At 38.8% G+C, this 19,212-nt stretch overlaps 1 protein-coding gene across 5 annotated transcripts in view; it reads right to left on the bottom strand.

The window, feature by feature from the left end:
* The window catches only part of MCC (mutated in colorectal cancers), a 199,242-nt gene that overhangs the window by 146,282 nt on the left and 33,748 nt on the right, over window positions 1-19,212 (bottom strand). Inside the window, exon 1 of one of the 5 annotated variants that reach the window (XM_004949277.5) lies at window positions 2,331-2,966. The exons of the other annotated variants lie outside the window; for them this stretch is intronic. Coding sequence (XP_004949334.1) covers window positions 2,331-2,387 — 57 coding nt within the window. The 5' untranslated portion in view covers window positions 2,388-2,966. Of the gene's footprint in view, window positions 1-2,330; window positions 2,967-19,212 lie in introns of those variants that run through there. 5 annotated transcript variants of the gene reach the window in all.

The raw sequence follows: 19,212 nt of genomic DNA, 5'->3' as shown, positions 1-19,212 counted from the left end.
GGTAACAGCTCTCTTCAATATGAAAATATCAGCTGACAGTAGAGATAAAAGTGTGGGTTAAAACATACTAAGACTGCACTAATTTCATCATTTCCTAACAGAACCAGTTCCAACTTTTCCCACTGAACACAATGCCACTGTCTTCCACTCATCAAAAATAAACAGTGACACACAGAAAATATAATCAGAAATGGAAGAAGAGGGAAAAGCATGACAAACTGGTGAGAAACATGGATATATAAAGTGTATGTACAGCCTTTAGTCAAAGCTTCTTGTCTTCAGTAGGAGCAACCAAAGCAGTCTAAGTCAACAGCAGAAAAAAGTCTAACACGAACATGCAAGGTACATACAGAGAGAAGACAGTTGAGAAATTGAGAGAGAAGTATTTCAGAGTACTTGCACAACTTATCCCATGAAGAATATGCTGTTTCTGTAAATTCTCCATGTTTTGTTAAAAGCAACGTCCTATTAAAGACCAATACTGAGACTGGCTGACCTGGCCCTTTGAGTAAAACAGACCGAAGTATGCTTACTCAAGCAGCTCAGCAGCTCAAATCACAAAAATGAAAAGCAACAACAAAGACATTATGATTCACAGATGGGGAAAGCCAGGAAGATAATATCTTCACTTGTATGTTTGCAGTCAGGATGGGGACTACTTCTCACTTACCTTTGGCACTAGACTATAGATGTAAATCAAGTATTAAAGTAAGCTTGTTGGAACAAAATAACAAAAACAAACAAGGAAAATGTTCTATGATACATGAACACTGATTTCTTTCTGACATTTCTCATGTCAAACAGCAGAGGAAAAATATACTTCTTACAACAACAGTCTTACTTTGTGAATGAGTAAAATAAATCTGAACAGAAAACATTCCAAGGTAGAAATGCTATCAGTAAATACTGCCTGCTCCAAATAACGAGGCAAACATCAAGTCCCTGTGAGACTTCACTTTTTGTGTGACCCTGTAGCTTTGAAAAACAAATGCTGAAGGGACAGAAAACACATCAACAGGACAACACCACAAGTGTAGCCAGGAACCATGCAGCAGACTTCTACAAAAATTACTCCTACAAAAAATAACTTAGGCTTTTATACTGAGTTTATGAACTCAATTTATGCTGTGTTGCCAATATATATTCTCTAAACTATCATTTGGAAAAAAAAATATGTAAAGTGAATTAAATTGAATTCTTTTGTACTTAGAGGAGGAATGTACACAAAATTTGTTTTACTGGTACTCCCCAGTCACAAACCTGCCACTCATCTTGCATGACAAGGTACTGCACTCTCTAAGGTCCCAAACATTTACTCTGCTGTCCTGTTCTCTAGACCACTGATTTAACTTCCATTCTACATCTCAGTGTCTCCCATCTCTGGACAATTAATGCCACAAATTGTGAACTCTCTCATTCTGCCAAGTATGTCCTATTGTTTCTAATAAAACAAAACATAAAATTAAAAAAAAAGATGCATTACAGTGTAAGGTGTATTAAAAAAAAAACGGGCAAAGAATAGAAGCTCTTCAGTTAAACTGGGACCAAAGATTCAATTTTCCACAAGATGACTTCAATAAAATACTTAGGATTTTATAGAATTATTCAAATTAGCAGTTCTCAGGACAAATAAGCTCATAAAGATGATACATCTAAGATTCTTCATCAACTGCCAAGATATAATACTTCTAACATATTTAATAAATATCTACATAACATTTGTTATGGCTTTAATGTCTGATTTATTAAAAATATTCACAAATATGTTATACAAGAAACAGACATACCCATACCTATGGGAAGTAACAGCTGACTACAGTTTGCAAGGGAAAAGTAGAAAGTTTCCCACGGTTTGCTCTCTTTTAAGTAAGGAAGGTAACATTCATCTAATGTAAAGGAACAACATCACCTTGGATAAATACAGTCAAACACAACTTTGCCAATGCTGTTGTTATACCAAAAAATATTTGTCCTCTTCCACTAGCCCAGCTCCCTCCTAAATTAGTTACCGTCTGCTTAATCTCAACTGAGATCTCCGTATTTCACCCACTGTGAGGATGAACCTTGGGCATAAACACAGCTCTTGGGAGGAAAGGCAATCTCTGCTGCATGGTAACAGGAAAAAGCATCTTGACATGATTGCATCGTTTGCTTTTCACCACTTATTCAGTCTAAAGCAGCAAGAAAGTTCAGGTCATTTCCTCACTGGCACAGCAAGTTATAGCAAGTTACATATTCTATTAATTTTTAATTGCATTGCTTGCAGAGTGAAAGCCCAAAAGGGGAGCGTTTCTTTTTAAAGCACAAAGAAGGGCACTGAAACTGCTTACCTCACTCAGCTCTGCAGGAGAGTCATTTCCATATTTCAAAGCAACTCCAGAATTCATGATGAGACTTCTCAGGGCTTGATGATTTCTGCAGATTTTAATGCTTCAAAGATTTGTTTAACCCATTCAATACTTTCTTCTCCAGTTTTCCTCTGTCTTGAATATTCTGCTCTAGACAGCCATTTTTACTCCACATTAACTGTCCACATTAATCATCTAAGACCTTCTAAAAGAGCCAAACTAGTTTTCACTTCACATATAATCCATTGCTGCTAGTGATTTGCTAATACCATGGAGGGCTCAGAAAACCCCAGGCAGAAGCTGCTTGCCTGGATCCCAGGGCTGCCTCAGTCCATCCGCGAGTCGTGCTGCACCTCTGCTGTATGTTTTATGCTGCTCTTTTCCGCAACTCCATTTAAGGGCATCTCATAGCGTTGCTTAATGTACTCGGAAAAATTTGGTGAGCTTTCCTCAAGTCCACAGAGAAAATAAAAGGAGAGCTGCTGTGGTCTTCAGTGTTCGGGAGGGAGAAAGGAAAAGAAAAGAAAAGAAAGCTGCTGTCTCTGAGACAAGCCAATGCTGCACTTCACGCTGAAGTTTCCCTTTTCAGCGAGCCCGGAGTTTAAGTGGTTTATGATCAAACACAGCTGTCTTGCTGCTGGCTAAAGGGTGCGTGGAAGGGGCGGTACTAAACAGAGTGGGAGGGAGAGAGCTACAGAGAGTTCATTTTGGAATTACAGCCATCTTTCCAGCTTTCTGTATACTAATTACTGTACCAAAACTATAAAGCTAAGCAAGTAACACGAAATGCCACCTGGACAACAATGAAGTTGAATTCCTACTTCCCTATTCCCACCTGCAATTCAGTAAAGAAAGTTGGGTGGTTCTGGGGGTGGGAGCTGTAAAGATTTCAAAAGGTCACAGTAAACCCAAAAGCACCATTAGAAGGCTATGGATTTTACATAACACACCAGCATTTTACAAAGACTTTGGGGAGATGCTACATAAAGAAGGGAGGAAAAAAGAACCATTTGCTTTCAGCATCCAATGAAAAAATATCTAGAAAAATCCTTAGCAAGATAGATTTGAGGTCATGTGGTACCCTCTGCAGGAACAAAATAATTCTTTTCCCACCCCTTCTCTCCCCTAGAATCTAGTGGCAGCCCTACACTCTTTGCAATGCTGCATTATGCTACACTTTTAAGTAGGGAATTCCATACTGTGCAGCCAAAACTTTCCTGATCATCTTACTACATTTTATTACAAGAATGTCAAACCCTGAAAGGAGTTCAAAAAATTCACGAGAAACAGGAATGTGATATAAAACATGGCACAATCCTCGCACCCTTGCAAAAATATGCACTCCAGAAGTTAAATTTCTAATATCATCCAGAGATTAATTTTAATTTCTTCTCTATTAATCTTAGACGAGTATCAATATGAAGATGTAACAATAATTCATCGAAATGACAATGCAGAAAGTGCATTAAGAAGGACCAAGGCAAACACATACATACCGATCCACAGCACTAGAGATTACAATCACTTTCTGGGCACCTCTCCTTCCCCAGTGCCCAATATCAGGAACTGGCTCAGGGGGATAAGAACAATGCCACAATCTCTTTACAAGCATTCTACTTTTATTCTCCAGGTCTATTTTCATGCTACTTGTTTCTTTTTTCTGTATTCTGTATTTTCTTGCTTGCTTTTAGTTATCTGCACCTTTTGATTTTGCTTCTTTTTTTCACGTTGACCAAGCATTGCCTCCAGCTTTTATTATTTTATTTATTGAGAGCATCTCTCCTGCCTTACCTTCATGTTCCATTCCAACTCTACGTTTAGTGCCTCTCGGTATTCCTTATTCGTCTGCTTCGTACCTGACACGTTTCAATTTACCTTTCCTCAAGTAATGACAAGGGGCTGCACTGCTCTCTGCTGGCAGATCGCTGCCATCTCAGCCACCAGAGAAGCACAGACCAGAGCCTCAACAGGCAGGCAGCACCAAGGAGGCCAGGAGCAGGCAGAGTCCTCTAGACTGCAGCGTGGAACAATACAACTGGTGCAGTTTTGCGTACAGATTTCCTGTGCATTGAAGATGTGGTTCCTTACAGTGGTTCTGTATATTGTCCTACCCCATTTCTCATACAAGAGAAAAAATGCTTCAGTTCCAAAGCTCCTGCAGGTGACACAGTGCATTTTAAAACACTTCATCTTTTCCAAGTCATGTCTTCCCAAATGGGAGGGTAACAAACTTTTCTATACTTTACATTAGTATCCCTACTAACTCCAATACTCCCTCATATCTGCTTGGAATTCCCTCTGAGTTTATCTTTGTACAATTCTGGCACTTGTGTCAAAGGTTCAACAACACAGGCATGACCCCAGAATTATCTAATAAGGACTTAAAGGGCTGGGCAAGCCCTCCAACTTGTTGAAGCAGCTGGAGGAACAGCTGCAACAGTGAGAAACTGCTGGCTGTAAATAACTCAGTGGTGTGCTTCCAGCATGTCTAGAACTACATCCTCACGCTGATGAATATCGTAAAGGCATTGCTGGGGGGATCCCCAGGGTGGTTGTGGGGAGTGATTACAATGCTCTGTTCTTACGGCTGCACTGTTGGTCACCAAGGGTAAACCACCCACAGGAAACATGAGGGTGCATGTTGGGTTGCCATCTCTTAGAGGTGTGAGCCTCTCTAGGGCAGCCCTAAGTGTTTTCAAGGCCTCCAGCCCCCAAAAGCATGTCAATACAGCAAGGACACTGAGGTGCTGGAGCAGGTCGAAAGAAGGGCAACAAGACTGGTGCAGGGTTTGGGGAATATGCCCTACAAGGAGAGACTGAAGGAACTCGGGCTGTTTAGTCTGGGGAAGAGGAGGCTGAGGGGAGACCTGATTACTCTCTTCCAGTACCTGAAAGGTGACTGCAGAGAGAGTGGGGCTGGTGTCTTCTCAGTGGTGACAGGTGAGAGGACAAGGGAAAATGGCCTCAAGTTGCACCAGGGTAAGTTTAGGTTGGATATCAGGAAAAACTTATTTACAGAAAGGGCTGTTAAGCACTGGAATAGGCTCCCCAGGGGGGTGGCTAAGTCACCATCCCTGAATGTATTTAAAAATCACCTGGATGTAATGTTCAGGGACACGATTTAGTAGTGGGTTGTTAGAGGTAGGGTAGTACGGTTTGGTTGTGATTGAACTTGATGATCTTGAAGGTCTTTTCCAACCAATTCTATGATTCTATGATTCTAAATACACAAAGGAGTTGGCGAAGGTGGAGTTGGACTCGATGATCTTTGTGGATCATCTTATCCAACTTGGGGTATTCTATGATTCTATGATTCTATTATTCAGTTTAAAATTAACAACTTTTGGCACGTGGGCAAACTAATGAAGTAGTTAAACAAAACAGATGATAAATTATTTTACTTCAATTCCAGAAGACACCCACTGCAATTGTTATGAGCTGCACTGAGTGGTACAGGACTATACACTACATAGTTGGAAAGCATCAATCATTCTTCAACTAATGGGTACTGCTTGTGCTATTTCAATGTGTTCTGAAGTCCTTAAAAACTTCTCATGTTTTAGTTCACTACAGTGTTAGCTAAGACTAAATGCATCATCCCTCCAAGATAATTGTATCACAGTTTTTAAATACTCATCCAGAATATTTCTCAACATCGAAGATTTAGAATTTGTTCCCCTGTGAAAATTCAAATTATCTAGCATTTCTGTGAGTCCATTTACTGATTCAGTGAAAGCATTACACCGCAAGATTAAATTCCCAGACAGATTTCACCACTGTTCAGTTTCACTGCTTTCAGACACAAGAGATCTAACGCAGTAGCGAGTACTAAGAACTTCACTGAAGCCAACACTCTCCCTTTGGCCTCAGGAATGCAAATTTTATACTACCAGAAAGACAATAGAGAGCCCCGTGATTCAGCATTAGAGGTGCCTACTGAGCTCAATCCCTATTCCTGACTGTTCATTCTCTCTCCCCTAACTTAGTTCCACTACACTAACAATGCTCCCTTCCCCTCAGTCTAGTGTTTGCCTTTGTTTTTCGCATCTACTCTCATTGGGATGTGCATATGTTAGTGCACAGGTGGATGCAGGGGGTACAGGAACCTCTTAATACAAAGCTGTACATTTCCTGGCCCAAAGGAAGGATTTCTGGATGCCTCAGTGTATGCACCTGAAATAGAAACAAAAAGGGGTAACAAAAAAGCGGAATGAACTCAGCTGTCACTGAGGCTGACAGAAAGGGGCATCCTCTAAGAGTTCTGTCAAGAGAGAGATACTGATCTCCCACTCAGACTCAGGGCATTCTGATCAATTACTGCTTTCTGTACCTCTGAAGCACTCATGATGCATACTGCTTGTCGGTAAGTGCATTTGCACTGACAGTTTTTTCCCAAGATAATTTCAGAATTATCCAGTAAAAACCATTAGTGTAGCCAGTTTGCTGACTGTGGATCTAACAGTTCTATGGCCACTCTATTCTGTTACTCTTTTAAACCCGTATTAACAATCACTTAAATGTACCAGAGATTTACTGAGAAGTCTACCCTTTGGTCTGAATAATCATTGAATAAGACTGACACTACCCATAACAGTATTCTTTTGGGACAAGATGCAACTCTTAGAATATGGAAGAACTTTGCACCACCACAGGTATTTTACAAGGTCTCTCCCTCACAGATCTCTCTGTTTCTTAACAGTTATCGGAGCAGGTGTGACACATACATTTTCCATCCTTGACAGCTGCACACAGAGAGCCGCAGCATAAAATGTTATCTGTTAAATATGCTTACATCATGTTTTTCAGTACACAGAGTATACCATTCTCTAACAAGCAATTTCACTCTGCACACAACGTGCACAAATAGCTGACCACAATGTCAGGACGTGAAATAAGACCTTGTTTTGTTTTGTTTAATTATCACTGTAATCAAAATGACACTGAGTGGAATTTACTAAGCATTTAGTTTGTTTTAGCACAGAATCATAGAATCGCTCAGGTTGGAAAAGACCTTCAAGATCATCGAGTCCAACCACAACCTAACCATACTACCCTAACTCTAACAACCCTCCACTACATCATGTCCCTCTGCACCACATCCAAACAGATTTTAAACACATTCAGGGATGGTCACTCAACCACCTACCTGGGGAGCCTATTCCAGAGCTTAAAAACCCTGTCTGTACAGAAGTTTTTCCTGATATCCAACCTAAACTTACCTTGGGTTCAACTTAGGGCCATGTCCCCTCATCCTGTCACCTGTCACCAGTGAGGAGAGATCAGCCTCACTCTCGCTGTAATCACCATTCAGATACTGAAAGAGAGTAATCAGGTCTTCCCTCAGCCTCCTCTTCCCCAGACTAAACAGTCCCAGTTCCTTCAGTTGCTCCCCAGAGGACATATTCTCCAAGACCTTCACAAGCCTTGTTGCCCTTCTTTCAACCTGCTCCAGCACCTCAATGTCTTTTCTGTACTGAGGTGCCCAAAACTGAATACAGTACTCAAGGCAAGGCCTCACCAGTGCCAAGTACAGGGGCAGGATTACTTGCCTAGTCCTGCTCACCACACCATTCCTGATACAAGCCACCGGTCTTCTTCGCCACCTGGGACCACTGCATCATCTTTATAATTACAGCAGTACTCTGTGCAGTGCCCCACACAAATAAATTCCACACTCATATATTGCAAACCTACTACACACAACTTGAGCACATTCTTGTTTTCACTCTGGCACAAAATACACATTGCAAACATTTGAATTTCAATGGATAAAGGGGAAATTGAATACAATACTTAGATAATGTTTCTAGAGAACTCTAGCATTAATGCACTATTACTTAAAAAGGAGAGGCAAAAAGGAATGCAGGTTCTTCTTGATGCAAACTGTTGCCATTTAATGTCAGTGAAGGGTATGCATCTAGGGCTAGGAAAAAAAAAAATCCAACTCACCTGAAACAACTCCAAGTAACCTTACACCAGAGAATGAAACTGTCTCTGAAAAACACAAGCAAACTTATCTTCTTTCATTCAATCACACCATCTTGATTAGTCTAAAACATCTAGAATAATGCAATTACCAAATAGCACTTCAATCAGATGCTCTCATCCACTTAAAAAGCCATGTCCTTGACCTGACCAGTCTCCATGGGACTCTACATTTGATCCCTTTTTCATTTCCCCAGTATTTCATACCATGCAGCCACTCACCAACCTGTCAGCCAGCCACTCTCATTTTCTGTCATTGCATCCAAAGCCATCACATTCATTTTGATTCTCTCTGACCCCACCTAGCCTTAAACATAAGGTCAGGACAGGAAAAGGACCAGGGAGTAAATGTGTGCTTGTTATTCATGTTTGAGACGTGTCTGAGAGGACAATAGGGAAAGATGGCAGCAATTTCTACACTGCTTTTTCTACATCTACATCATTTCTACATCTTGCAGCCACTTACTTATCCTCACAGTTCATCTCCTCCTTGCTTAAAACAAAGGCATTCTTTGAAGTATTGTTCATATAATCATATTTCTGCTTAGCTTCTACTCATCATCGAGTATTCCTTCTATTCAGTCATGTATTCTACTTCTCCAGGTGCCAGGCAATGAGCACCAAGGGGCAATGGGAACAAAATGGAACACAGGAGGTTACCCCCAATCATCAGGAAGCACTTTATGCTGTACAGGTGATGAAGCACCAGCACAGAGAGGATGTGCAGTCTCTTCCTTGGAGATCTTCAAAAGCTGTCTGGATGTGGTCCTCGGGACCCTGCTCTGAGTGTCCCTGCTGCATCAAGGGTAGATGGACCCAGAGCTCTCTGCCAGCATCAGCCATTATGCAGTTCTGTGACTAAGTATAACGAAACTTCACTCAATCCATTTCTAGCCTCTAAGATTCTGGCAGCTGTTCTGATTTAACCTTCCCAGAAAGAACCTGTAGTTCTGCATAATTATTGTATCAGGATCATTTTTAATAATATGTATGTGGCTAAATCCTACCCTTAAGACACTTGCATTTCCACTTCAATAGAACATATATTTCCTTATGTTTATCAGATGTGAACTAAATCTCTTTCAAAAATTCTCACTTATGTAATAATGAATTGCCAGTACTACCCTCCTAAGTCTCTCCTATTTTTCCCAATCCCTGATTGGTAAAATGAGAAATCAGATATTCTCTTATTTCCTCATCTTTTCCTTTATACACTCTTATTTACGGTTCTGGCCCTCACTCTCCACCTATGCCCTCATCTCTGTAAATATTCAGGCCTCCCAGCTCATTAGCCGCCCACTTCTCTTTTACTCTAAGACATCCATGTGCGGTCAGTCTGAATTTACCTTTTCTAATCATAAGTCTTCTCTCCCCAAGCTTCTAATACCACTGGCATATTAAACAAATAACACCCTGAGCTGGATCTGTGTCTAAGTGCTCACAATGACATGAAGAAGACAGAGGGATCCCAGCCCCTGGTTTACATCAGCACCCAGGCATCCCATTTTGACATGCAGAGTCACTATCTCTTTAGAATGCTTAACAGAGTAATTGATGAGTACTTTCTGGCAACATGCATATATACATGTGTGTGTGTATATGTATACACACACATTTATGTATGTGTAATGTGTGATGTAATGTATATATGTATCAGTATTACAGAGTTTGGATTCACTGAAATGTTTTATTTGAAACATTTTCAATCAGATGAATTCTGTAAATGCAAGGCAAGCATCTGAGGGATATCCTCTTGAAGCTCTAAAGACATCTTTGCTGGCACAAATGACAAGAGCATCAGCCTCACTGAGCTGGCATTTTGAGAGCTTTCATTCTGGCAGAAATTGTAAGAAAAATTATTTCAATAACAATCTGAGCTGAAACACTACATATAAAAATTCCAGTGAATCAAAACCCCTAGTTTTCTACCAGATCCATTTCACTACCAATGAATTTAAGACTATTGCAGCTGAATTCCTACAGCTCTCATGTGATGTTTATTTTAATGGCTGTCTTCCTTGGCTACATAGTTTATCCACTGCTCACAAAGGTGAGGTAGTTAGTCAATGTATCGCTTCTCCATTCTCTCCCTGCTCAGTATCTAGAAAGTAGGGATATCTATTTTTCTTTAATTTTTCCTCTTTCTCCATACAGTTGAACACAAAGCCTAAGCTGTCTATTCTTACTGCCTGCCTAGTAGACAAAGCACAATTTTCAGCCCAATTCCCTTGCCTTTTAACTTCTGAATTTCTCTAGTGTATTTTTTCCTACACGTGTTCCTACATTTAAGTTTCTCATTGTAAAATTCATGGTTGCCTTACCTCTGCCTCATTCACTCCTATTTCACTCTTCAAACCTGACCGTTTCATTTTACTTTGGGAGGGACAGACAGCTACCTTGCCTCAACACTTAGTTCTTTTGCTTTCTTGTAGAGTCTACCTGGTTAATTAACCTACAAACTAGATTACACATTTCTTAATCCATTTACACTTCTTCAAGTTCATGGAAATACCACTTCTGAACATAATTACAAAGCCAAAATCTTCTTTACTTTCAGGCATCATCTGAGTAGTCTCTTACTTTATTAAGCTCAGATATGCTATATATTTCTAGCATTTACTTGCTCAGACTTACTTAGTCTTTCAATCGACTAAATCAAATACAATAAACCACCCAATCTTACAAAACAGTCTTGTTTGTTCTCTCATTATGAATTCTGGCAAAAGATATATCTGGCATTATAAAGAAACACCCGTCGCCATTATGGGGGTGAGCAGAAACAAAGATTTTTTTTCCTCCTTTTCTCTCACGCATATCAGGCAATCAACATCCATGTAAAAGGTAGATTCAATCAGTATTAGGCATTTACTATCTCTTTAAAAATACATAAAGTAGAAAGATTCAATGTCTTTTTCTCCCCAAGCTAATACCTTCAAGTAGGTAGAGTAATAGGAAATTCAGTGTAAGAAATTAGAGATGTCTATATTAGGGCACAAATCTTGGTTGGGTACATCAGTGGGGTTCTTATTTCATTATCAGCTCTTCATAGAACAGATACTGTCCTTCCTGAAATTCAAGTAGTTTATTTTGATTGCTTTCTACCATGATGAAAAGTAGAGTTAACCAACACAGTGTAACACAGCTATGATCATAATCTGTCTCCCGGCTGAGAAATGGCAATATGATTTTGTAGTACCAAATGAAGCAATCATGCTGAAAAATATCTTCACAGAAAGCAGAAAATATAATTGATAGCAAGTATGTGTAAAGAAATATCCCATTTCCTTTGCACTGGCACCAATACTGTTTCCCCAAACAGCTATGCTGACAACCACACATTCATTAGAAAAAAAAGAGAACATAAAGAGAAGCAGGGAATTTGAATGATGCCAGTGTTTTACACTGCCTCAGCTCAATATCCCAAATCCAACAGTGACAGAGAAATGGTTCCAGACAGCAAAAGCATCCTGATGAATTTAATCATGGCATTGATAGATTTCTACGCAAGCCATGCCTTGTCTCACGTGGTTAACAGAATAATAGTTGATTTTGCCATTATAACCAAGAAAGCACTGAATTGGAAAAGCACTTTGGAGTCCATTTTCAACCGTGCATAAATGAAAGATTTTCACTATATTTTCAAAATTCCTATATATCATGTAAGCAAAACACAAGGGTATAAAAGAGGAGAAGTAATAAGTTCTCTAATCTTTATTGTAAATAAGGGTTCATAGAAGCTCACTTTAATCAACCACAACTACAGGCCAACGGAGATCAATCAGAAAAGCTGATAATACAAAATTGCCCGTGACTAGAGCTGCAGGGTAATCTTTCTGGCATGCTGGAATGCAAGAGGTTGATGTTGCTTCAGCAGACTAATCCTAGGTCTCAGGTTCAGCTTAATGTTGCCAAGCAGGTAATACTAATTCTGTATTCTGTACAGATGTGTGCAGTGATGACAGCCCAATGCACAAGATGAACTGCTCTTCATCTCAGACAACTGGAGAAAAAAAAATGTTGGGAAAAGTGAAAAGATAATAATAGCTCTTGCACCAGGGCCAGAGCTCTCTTAACTACAGCAAACAAAAACAGATGCATAAACAGCTTCTTAGTAGCAGAGAAGTTGAGGAGGACAGTATACAAAGTACTTGCAACTAAGTTAAATTCAACATCTTGAAATTCAGTACCTATGCCTTCAAAACATCTACTTCAACACTCTTACTAAGATACCCCTTTCTTATAGCACTTGATTGGTATGTGCTTGTTCCAATGATATAATTACAATTGCAGAACTGTGTAAAAACCCATCATTCCATGCACTTCATTTTCCTTACAGAAATAATCCATAATCTCAATTGTTTACTTGCAAAAGGAGAAAATGAGCACTACTTGCAGGATAGGTAAAGAAGCCAGGATACTATGAACATACTGCATAATCCTATTACACTTTATGCCAGCTTCAAGCAAACTCCATTACTTGCTCCATTACAATTCTGCTTGCTCGAGATCGAAGATAAACAACTTGCACATTCCCAAACATTAAAAATGTCCATAAAACAAAACCATTTTGCTTTCTGACGAGCCTACATCTACATTCCCATGATAAGGTTTTATTTTAGCGGCATTCTCAAGCTTTATTTTAGGCCTGGTGGAACAGAAATGATGTCCACCTTGGAAGCAAGTGCACAAATGGCATACGTTATCTTAGGCAAAGATCTTTTATGAAAAGCAGGCTCCACTGTCCAGACCACCGAAATACTGTTCAACTTCAAGCTTCCCTAGATTTCAGATGAATTAATAATTACCCTATATTTTTATGCTAATAGATTTTTGGGGGATAAAAGGCAACTGTAGTAACAGTTGCACATAGGACAGAGAACATGAATGTGTTTAAAAGGAGAAGGGGCAGAGATCCATCTCCGGTTATTGATTTAGTACTATACACTAGATCCCAAATACAGAACCCGTTCCCTGACAAAATAACCTGGGAAAAATCAGTGTGAACAACTAATTTAACTCTGGTTTATCCAACATAGCACATACAGCACTGAACAAATTCCCTGAAACACATGGAGTGTAGGTGCTTTTTAACCACACTAGTCTCATGCAAAGGTACTAGGAAGGGCAGTATTCTCCCATTCAAACAGATGTGCTTTGAGAAAATGGGATACCTGATGCTTTGATGTCTGAAATTTCCTGTATGTAAGTGAAGGGGTAGGGAAGCTGAAGGAGTGGAGCTTCCCAAACTGAGGAACAAGGAGGCTTAATTTAAAAAAAAGGAAATTTAGAAGAGAACAAAAAGGAGACGACTTCACCACAAAAGGATGTATCAGTATTACTGAGTTATCAAACTGTAAAAACTTAGAAATGAAATGAGACCCTAACAGTATGACCTCGTTAACTGTGATGTGAAACTAAAGGAATCCAATCACAGTACAGGTGTGCCTTCAAACTTCCTTGACGCTTCTCCTTAAAAAAAATTCCCAAATGAAATACCTGGATCATTGCAATAGAACATTTAATTTAAGCTGATGGCTATACATTAAATAAGTGAAAAAATGGTTCAGCATTATGTTTGCTGTAAGAATAGATCCTTACTAAATAAAAAAGGCTCTCTTTTACACAAGTCTCACATCTCTGTGAAGTCCTCTGTTCTTACATGCCTGCAGAAGTATTTCTGTTTTCTTCAGCAACCAGACAATCTTTCCTGTACTTAAAGAGTCAGTCTGAAAAAATATGCTCATCAAATTAGTTCAAATGTGACAATAATGAAGCTTAACAAAATTACAGTGCATAAACAAAGGTTTACAGCTGGGGGGGAGTGCAGGGGAGAATGCTTTGGTATTTTAAGGAGTTACATTTTTACTCCCTTAACACTAACACTGTGGTGAGCTGTGCCAAACAAAAAACTTACATAGAGAAGCAGATTCCTCTTACCAGTCGATAGTCATAGAATATCAGTAAGGAAGAACTTTTAGTTACATAGGCACATCTTCTGCTAGTTGCATAGGATACGAACCTAGAAATAACAGCTGGGTGGCCTATGGTCAAACAGGGAGGTAAGATATCGAGAATAGCATGATGTACTGTCAGATGGTCTGAAGTGCTAGAGAAAATGCTGGACAAATATTAAATCTAGCACTTTAAATTTCAACACAAAATGTCCTATGTGAATATATGTAAAATACCAAGCATCCCCACAACATTATCTTCCCACAGTACTAAGCATGTTTCATAACATTAAGGCATTGCAAGGAATCATTGCATCTTAAACGCTCAATAACATGACAGCAGCATTGAATTTACATGCAGATCACTTAATTTAGATTTTACATGCATTTCACAAGCCCATAAATGGCTATTTTTGACAAAGAATGAAATAGCCTATCAGTGCTTTTTCAAGTAGATATCCAGAACTGCACTACAGTCTAAAATGAATGCAACACACAATGATAACCTTAAATACAATGTTTTATAGACAGAAGATTATTTTCAGTTCAGGTTTGCCTAATTATGGCACAAATCTTGCAGGTAGAAAAGGAAAAGCCACCTGTCCTTGAAAAAATTAATATTAGTTTATTCAAAATTATCACTCAATATAAGCTATGTCAACTAAAAAGAACAGCTTTCTCAAAACAATTACTCTAGCTTTCATAACTTGCAGCTCAATGATCCTGAGGAAAAATAAGCAATGCGAACAACTACTGAGTCTGTCAAGGAGGTTATTGCAGTAATACCTATTTGCAGAACACAATACTTTCCTAAGACAAAGACATTAGGTTCTCATCTCTTGTGATCATGCTGAGAGAGTAATGTCAATACAATTACATATAGCTTTGCTATGAATATTCACAGTATGCCTTTGTTCTTTACAATCTTTTGAGTTGTTTATCTAGCAGAGATGGTAACTACATTTGGCACTGACAGTCCACAGCCAGAACTAAACTTGGTTTAGTCACCTTAATTCCACTGTACAGAAAAGATTCCCGGTCACACACAGATGCATGATCAAAGCACCCATTCCCAATCTCAACAAAGTTTTTTATTATCTCCAACTGAGGTGCACATACAGGCAAGTCAGACAGAATTAGCTGAGGAATAACATATTCCAGAGGTGTTACAAAAAGATGCTTTAGCTTTATGTTTTACTGTTTTATGGAGGCAGTCCAAAATCAGCATTGTAAGGGGTTACAATGAGAAATGAGTGCAGATTTGGCAAGTGGAGTAATTCAGAGCAATACTCTAGACACATCCATCTTGCATTGACAGCTCTGTTCAAGATAAAGCAGGATTATTCCTGCTTCGTCACTGGTCAGAACAAGATGCTGCAGGAAGCAATTTTGGCAAGTCTGTAAATTTGCCCTCTCTTTACATTAGTATGAACATGCAAATCTGTGGCTCTTGCACAGCTGTTTTGAGGAGGAAAACAGCAACACAAGCTTCTAAAAGCAAGTGTCATGAAGGCATCCCTACCACAGACTTATTCTCAAAAATATAGCTCTATTCTTCCCCTCTGCAAGTTAATCATACTCCCACTAATTCCTAAATGTTTTCAACTAAATGAGCTGTATCTATATAACTGTAGTGTCTTTGGAAGGAAAAATTAGTAACGGATTCCAGATCTAATCAATTCAAACACCAGATAGTTTAAACATCAACATCCTCTGAGCCACATTTTTGAAATGTAAAATCTTTGTGCAGAGATTTTCTGAACGAAAAAACTAGTTATTTCCATCTGACAGAATAAAGGTGTGAAATCATATTGTCATGGCAAATCAAACCATCCCAGTTGGTTCCACTTATGTAAGTGTAGCTATTTGTGACAACAAATACGTTCATCTTACAACACTGAACTCCGGCGACAGAAAAAGAAAAAAAAGTATCAAGTTTATCTAGCCTACTTTTACCATGTGCAAGGACAATACAAAAAGAGAACTAAACATCTCCAGATTTAATTCCTTTGGATTATTAAAACTCACTGCAATTCTAATACGAAACATGCATATCACATTGAAATGTTACCCTGTGTGAAATTTCTAAAGAACAGCACTTTATCTCTTTGTCACTGGACAGCTGGACTGGATGATCTTAGAGGTCTTTTCCAACCTTGGTGATTCTACTATTCTATGATCTCCTGACAGCAGCACAGGGAACAAATCAAGACTGCGTGGCCCTTAGTAATTGAACAGATACGACACCACCAAATCAGTTATTTCTCTAGTTATAGAACAATCCACACTACTGATTCTCAACCAACTTTGCAGATTCCAGTACAAATAAAACACAGATCAGCAAACATCCACCCTCCTGGCAGAAATGATTTGAAATGCTTGAATTCTTTGCTATCTACGAAATATACTTAAGTTTGCATCCGAGTGCAATAAAAAAACATGGTCATAGATGACTACATTTGGAAGACATATGAGGGTTCTTGTGAAAGATAACTGCAGAAGTATTTAACCTACTTGCATGAACAGGTAAATCATTAGTAAGTGGTGACGGGTCACATGAAAGGTTAATACGTTAGTCATAAGTGCTGGTAACACGGTGAAAAACGATAAAGAGAAATGTGTTGAGTGAGGAATATCATCTATGCCTTAGGACTACATAAAGAATGTCTTTAGCCCTACAGCATAGTTTTAAACCAAAAGGATTTAATTTAAGTAACAAGAAAAAGTGTTCAAATAGGGGAAATGCTAAGGTGATCATAGAAAAGAAAATTAGCATCTAACCAGAAAGCATCCATGTTCAGAGACAGAAATTTTTCTTTTCACAGCTCCAAGTCTGAACTCCAGACAGCTACAAAGAAATATAAAAAACATTCCTTTCAAGAGAGTGTCCATATGGCCTGTATGGATATATCAGGGAGATGTTCAATGGACTAGAACTGTTCCTAACAGCTGGATGACACAGAAAGGCTCTGCTCTGCTTCTTCACAATCATTCCGAAGAAGATTAAAAATCTCTGGCTAACTTTAGGAGCATTTAAAATACCTGAGAGAAGTATCCACAAATCACCTGTTTTAAAATATTTGATATTCTATAAAACAGCTTTACAAAGAGAAATACAAACAACTTCCAAATAGCAGACAAGCAGTTAGTAATGACCCATTAGGGATTTTCTACCTAACCCTAAAAGGAGTACAAAGCAATTTGTCAAGCTTCTGTACAAAAATGAAAAAGTTCCCTGGATTCAACCCACAAAAATGTGAAAGCTGAAACCTGTGATTTCTGAAACTGAATACAGAAGAGCTGAGAGGTTTGTCATTGTGCTAAATAAGGTAGGTAAAACAATTTGAGAAAGAGACATGGAAGGAAGTAACCATAACAAATCACATCTCTAAGGCGGTGTCTCTATCATTACAAGTCTAAATTCAGACTGCAGTAAACAAGCCTGTCATTATTAATAGTGTAAATGAAACAAATAGAAATAGTGAAAAACAGGAAATATTCTCTCCATTATCTCTCACTCCTCTTCTTTGTAATAAAGCCAAAGCAAAAATTTGCATATGACTCATGACACCAGTGCTTAGCAGGGGTCAAATGAAGATGCTATGAAGATTGTATTCATCTACATGTAAATGAGAGATATCTGACTGTACTACAGTTTCAAAGACCACAAAAAGAATAAGAACAGAAGTGTGACAGATCCTTGTTAAAAACAAAGATCAGGTGTCTCTCAAAACCATAAACATAAAGGGAATTTAAAGATGGCAATAAAGAAAAAGCTATTACATTCAGGGAACTTCATTTCTTCCGAGGCTTCCCATTTTTATACTTAAAGTATCTACCTGTCAGAACAGTGCAGTATCACAGAAACATAGAATTATTAAGGCTGGACAGTACCTCTAAAATCATCTGGTCTGACCCAAAATTCATCTCCACCATGCTCACTAACGATGTCCCTCAGTGCCATATCCACGTGGTTCTTGACTCCTACAGGGACCATGATGCCACCAGCTTCCCCAGGCAGCCTGTCCCAGCGCCTGATGATTCTTTTGGAGAAGAAATTTTTCCACACGTCCAACCTGAGCCTCCCCTGGCACAATTTAAGGCCATTCCCTCTTGTCCTATCGCTAGTTACACAGGAGGCCAATCCCACCTTGCCACAACCTACTTTCAGGCAGTTGTAGAGAGTGATAAGGGCTCTCCTGAGTCTCCTCCAGACTAAATAATCCCACTTCCCTCAAGCATTCCCCAACTTTTAAACTGTATCTTACATCTTTTAAAATAATTAAATGAGAAGTAGTTCATGTTTTTCCAAAATCATTTATTTCTAAGCAAATCAATCAAAGCTATGGAAATATGTATAACTGAGCACTGATTAATTATCTTCCTTAGACCTAGACTTGCACCTTTTTAATGGACAATCACAAGTGCAGTTTTCAGCATGGGGAAGTACTAATTTTACCAGCAGGTATGGTTTCATTTTAATTTGGTGGTGTTATCATGCAAAGCAAAGAACAGGGAAGAATAGGGCTGAGAAATACATTAAAAAAAATAGTGCCTCACAATTTTAAAACCATTGAGAAATTCACCTATTAGTAGTTTGGACCATGCTTCTACATTTGATTATCACAATGTTATTCAAGTCAGAATCAAATGTATTACCAGAGATATATGACATGCACTGTTTCTCCAAAGTCTACTGCTCATTAAAGCAGGTTTTAGATTGGTTGGATATTACTGTTCCCAAATAAATTCAGACATCTGCTCTTAGTCAAAATCGTGCACATCGTGCACAAGAAACATAACAGGATGTATAAACAGTACTACTAGCTGGCCCAGATTCTCCATCTTACTCTCTTTATAAATCATGTGTCTGCTTTTTCTGCTTTTTATAGATTTCATATGTTTCTGCCCAGTTTTCATTAACTGGT

This window comes from Gallus gallus, chromosome Z, assembly GCF_016699485.2.
Source record: "Gallus gallus isolate bGalGal1 chromosome Z, bGalGal1.mat.broiler.GRCg7b, whole genome shotgun sequence".
NCBI classification, from domain to species: domain Eukaryota; kingdom Metazoa; phylum Chordata; class Aves; order Galliformes; family Phasianidae; genus Gallus; species Gallus gallus.
The sequence above is the reverse complement of the archived record's forward strand: the minus strand, read 5'-3'. Positions and strand labels throughout refer to the sequence as shown.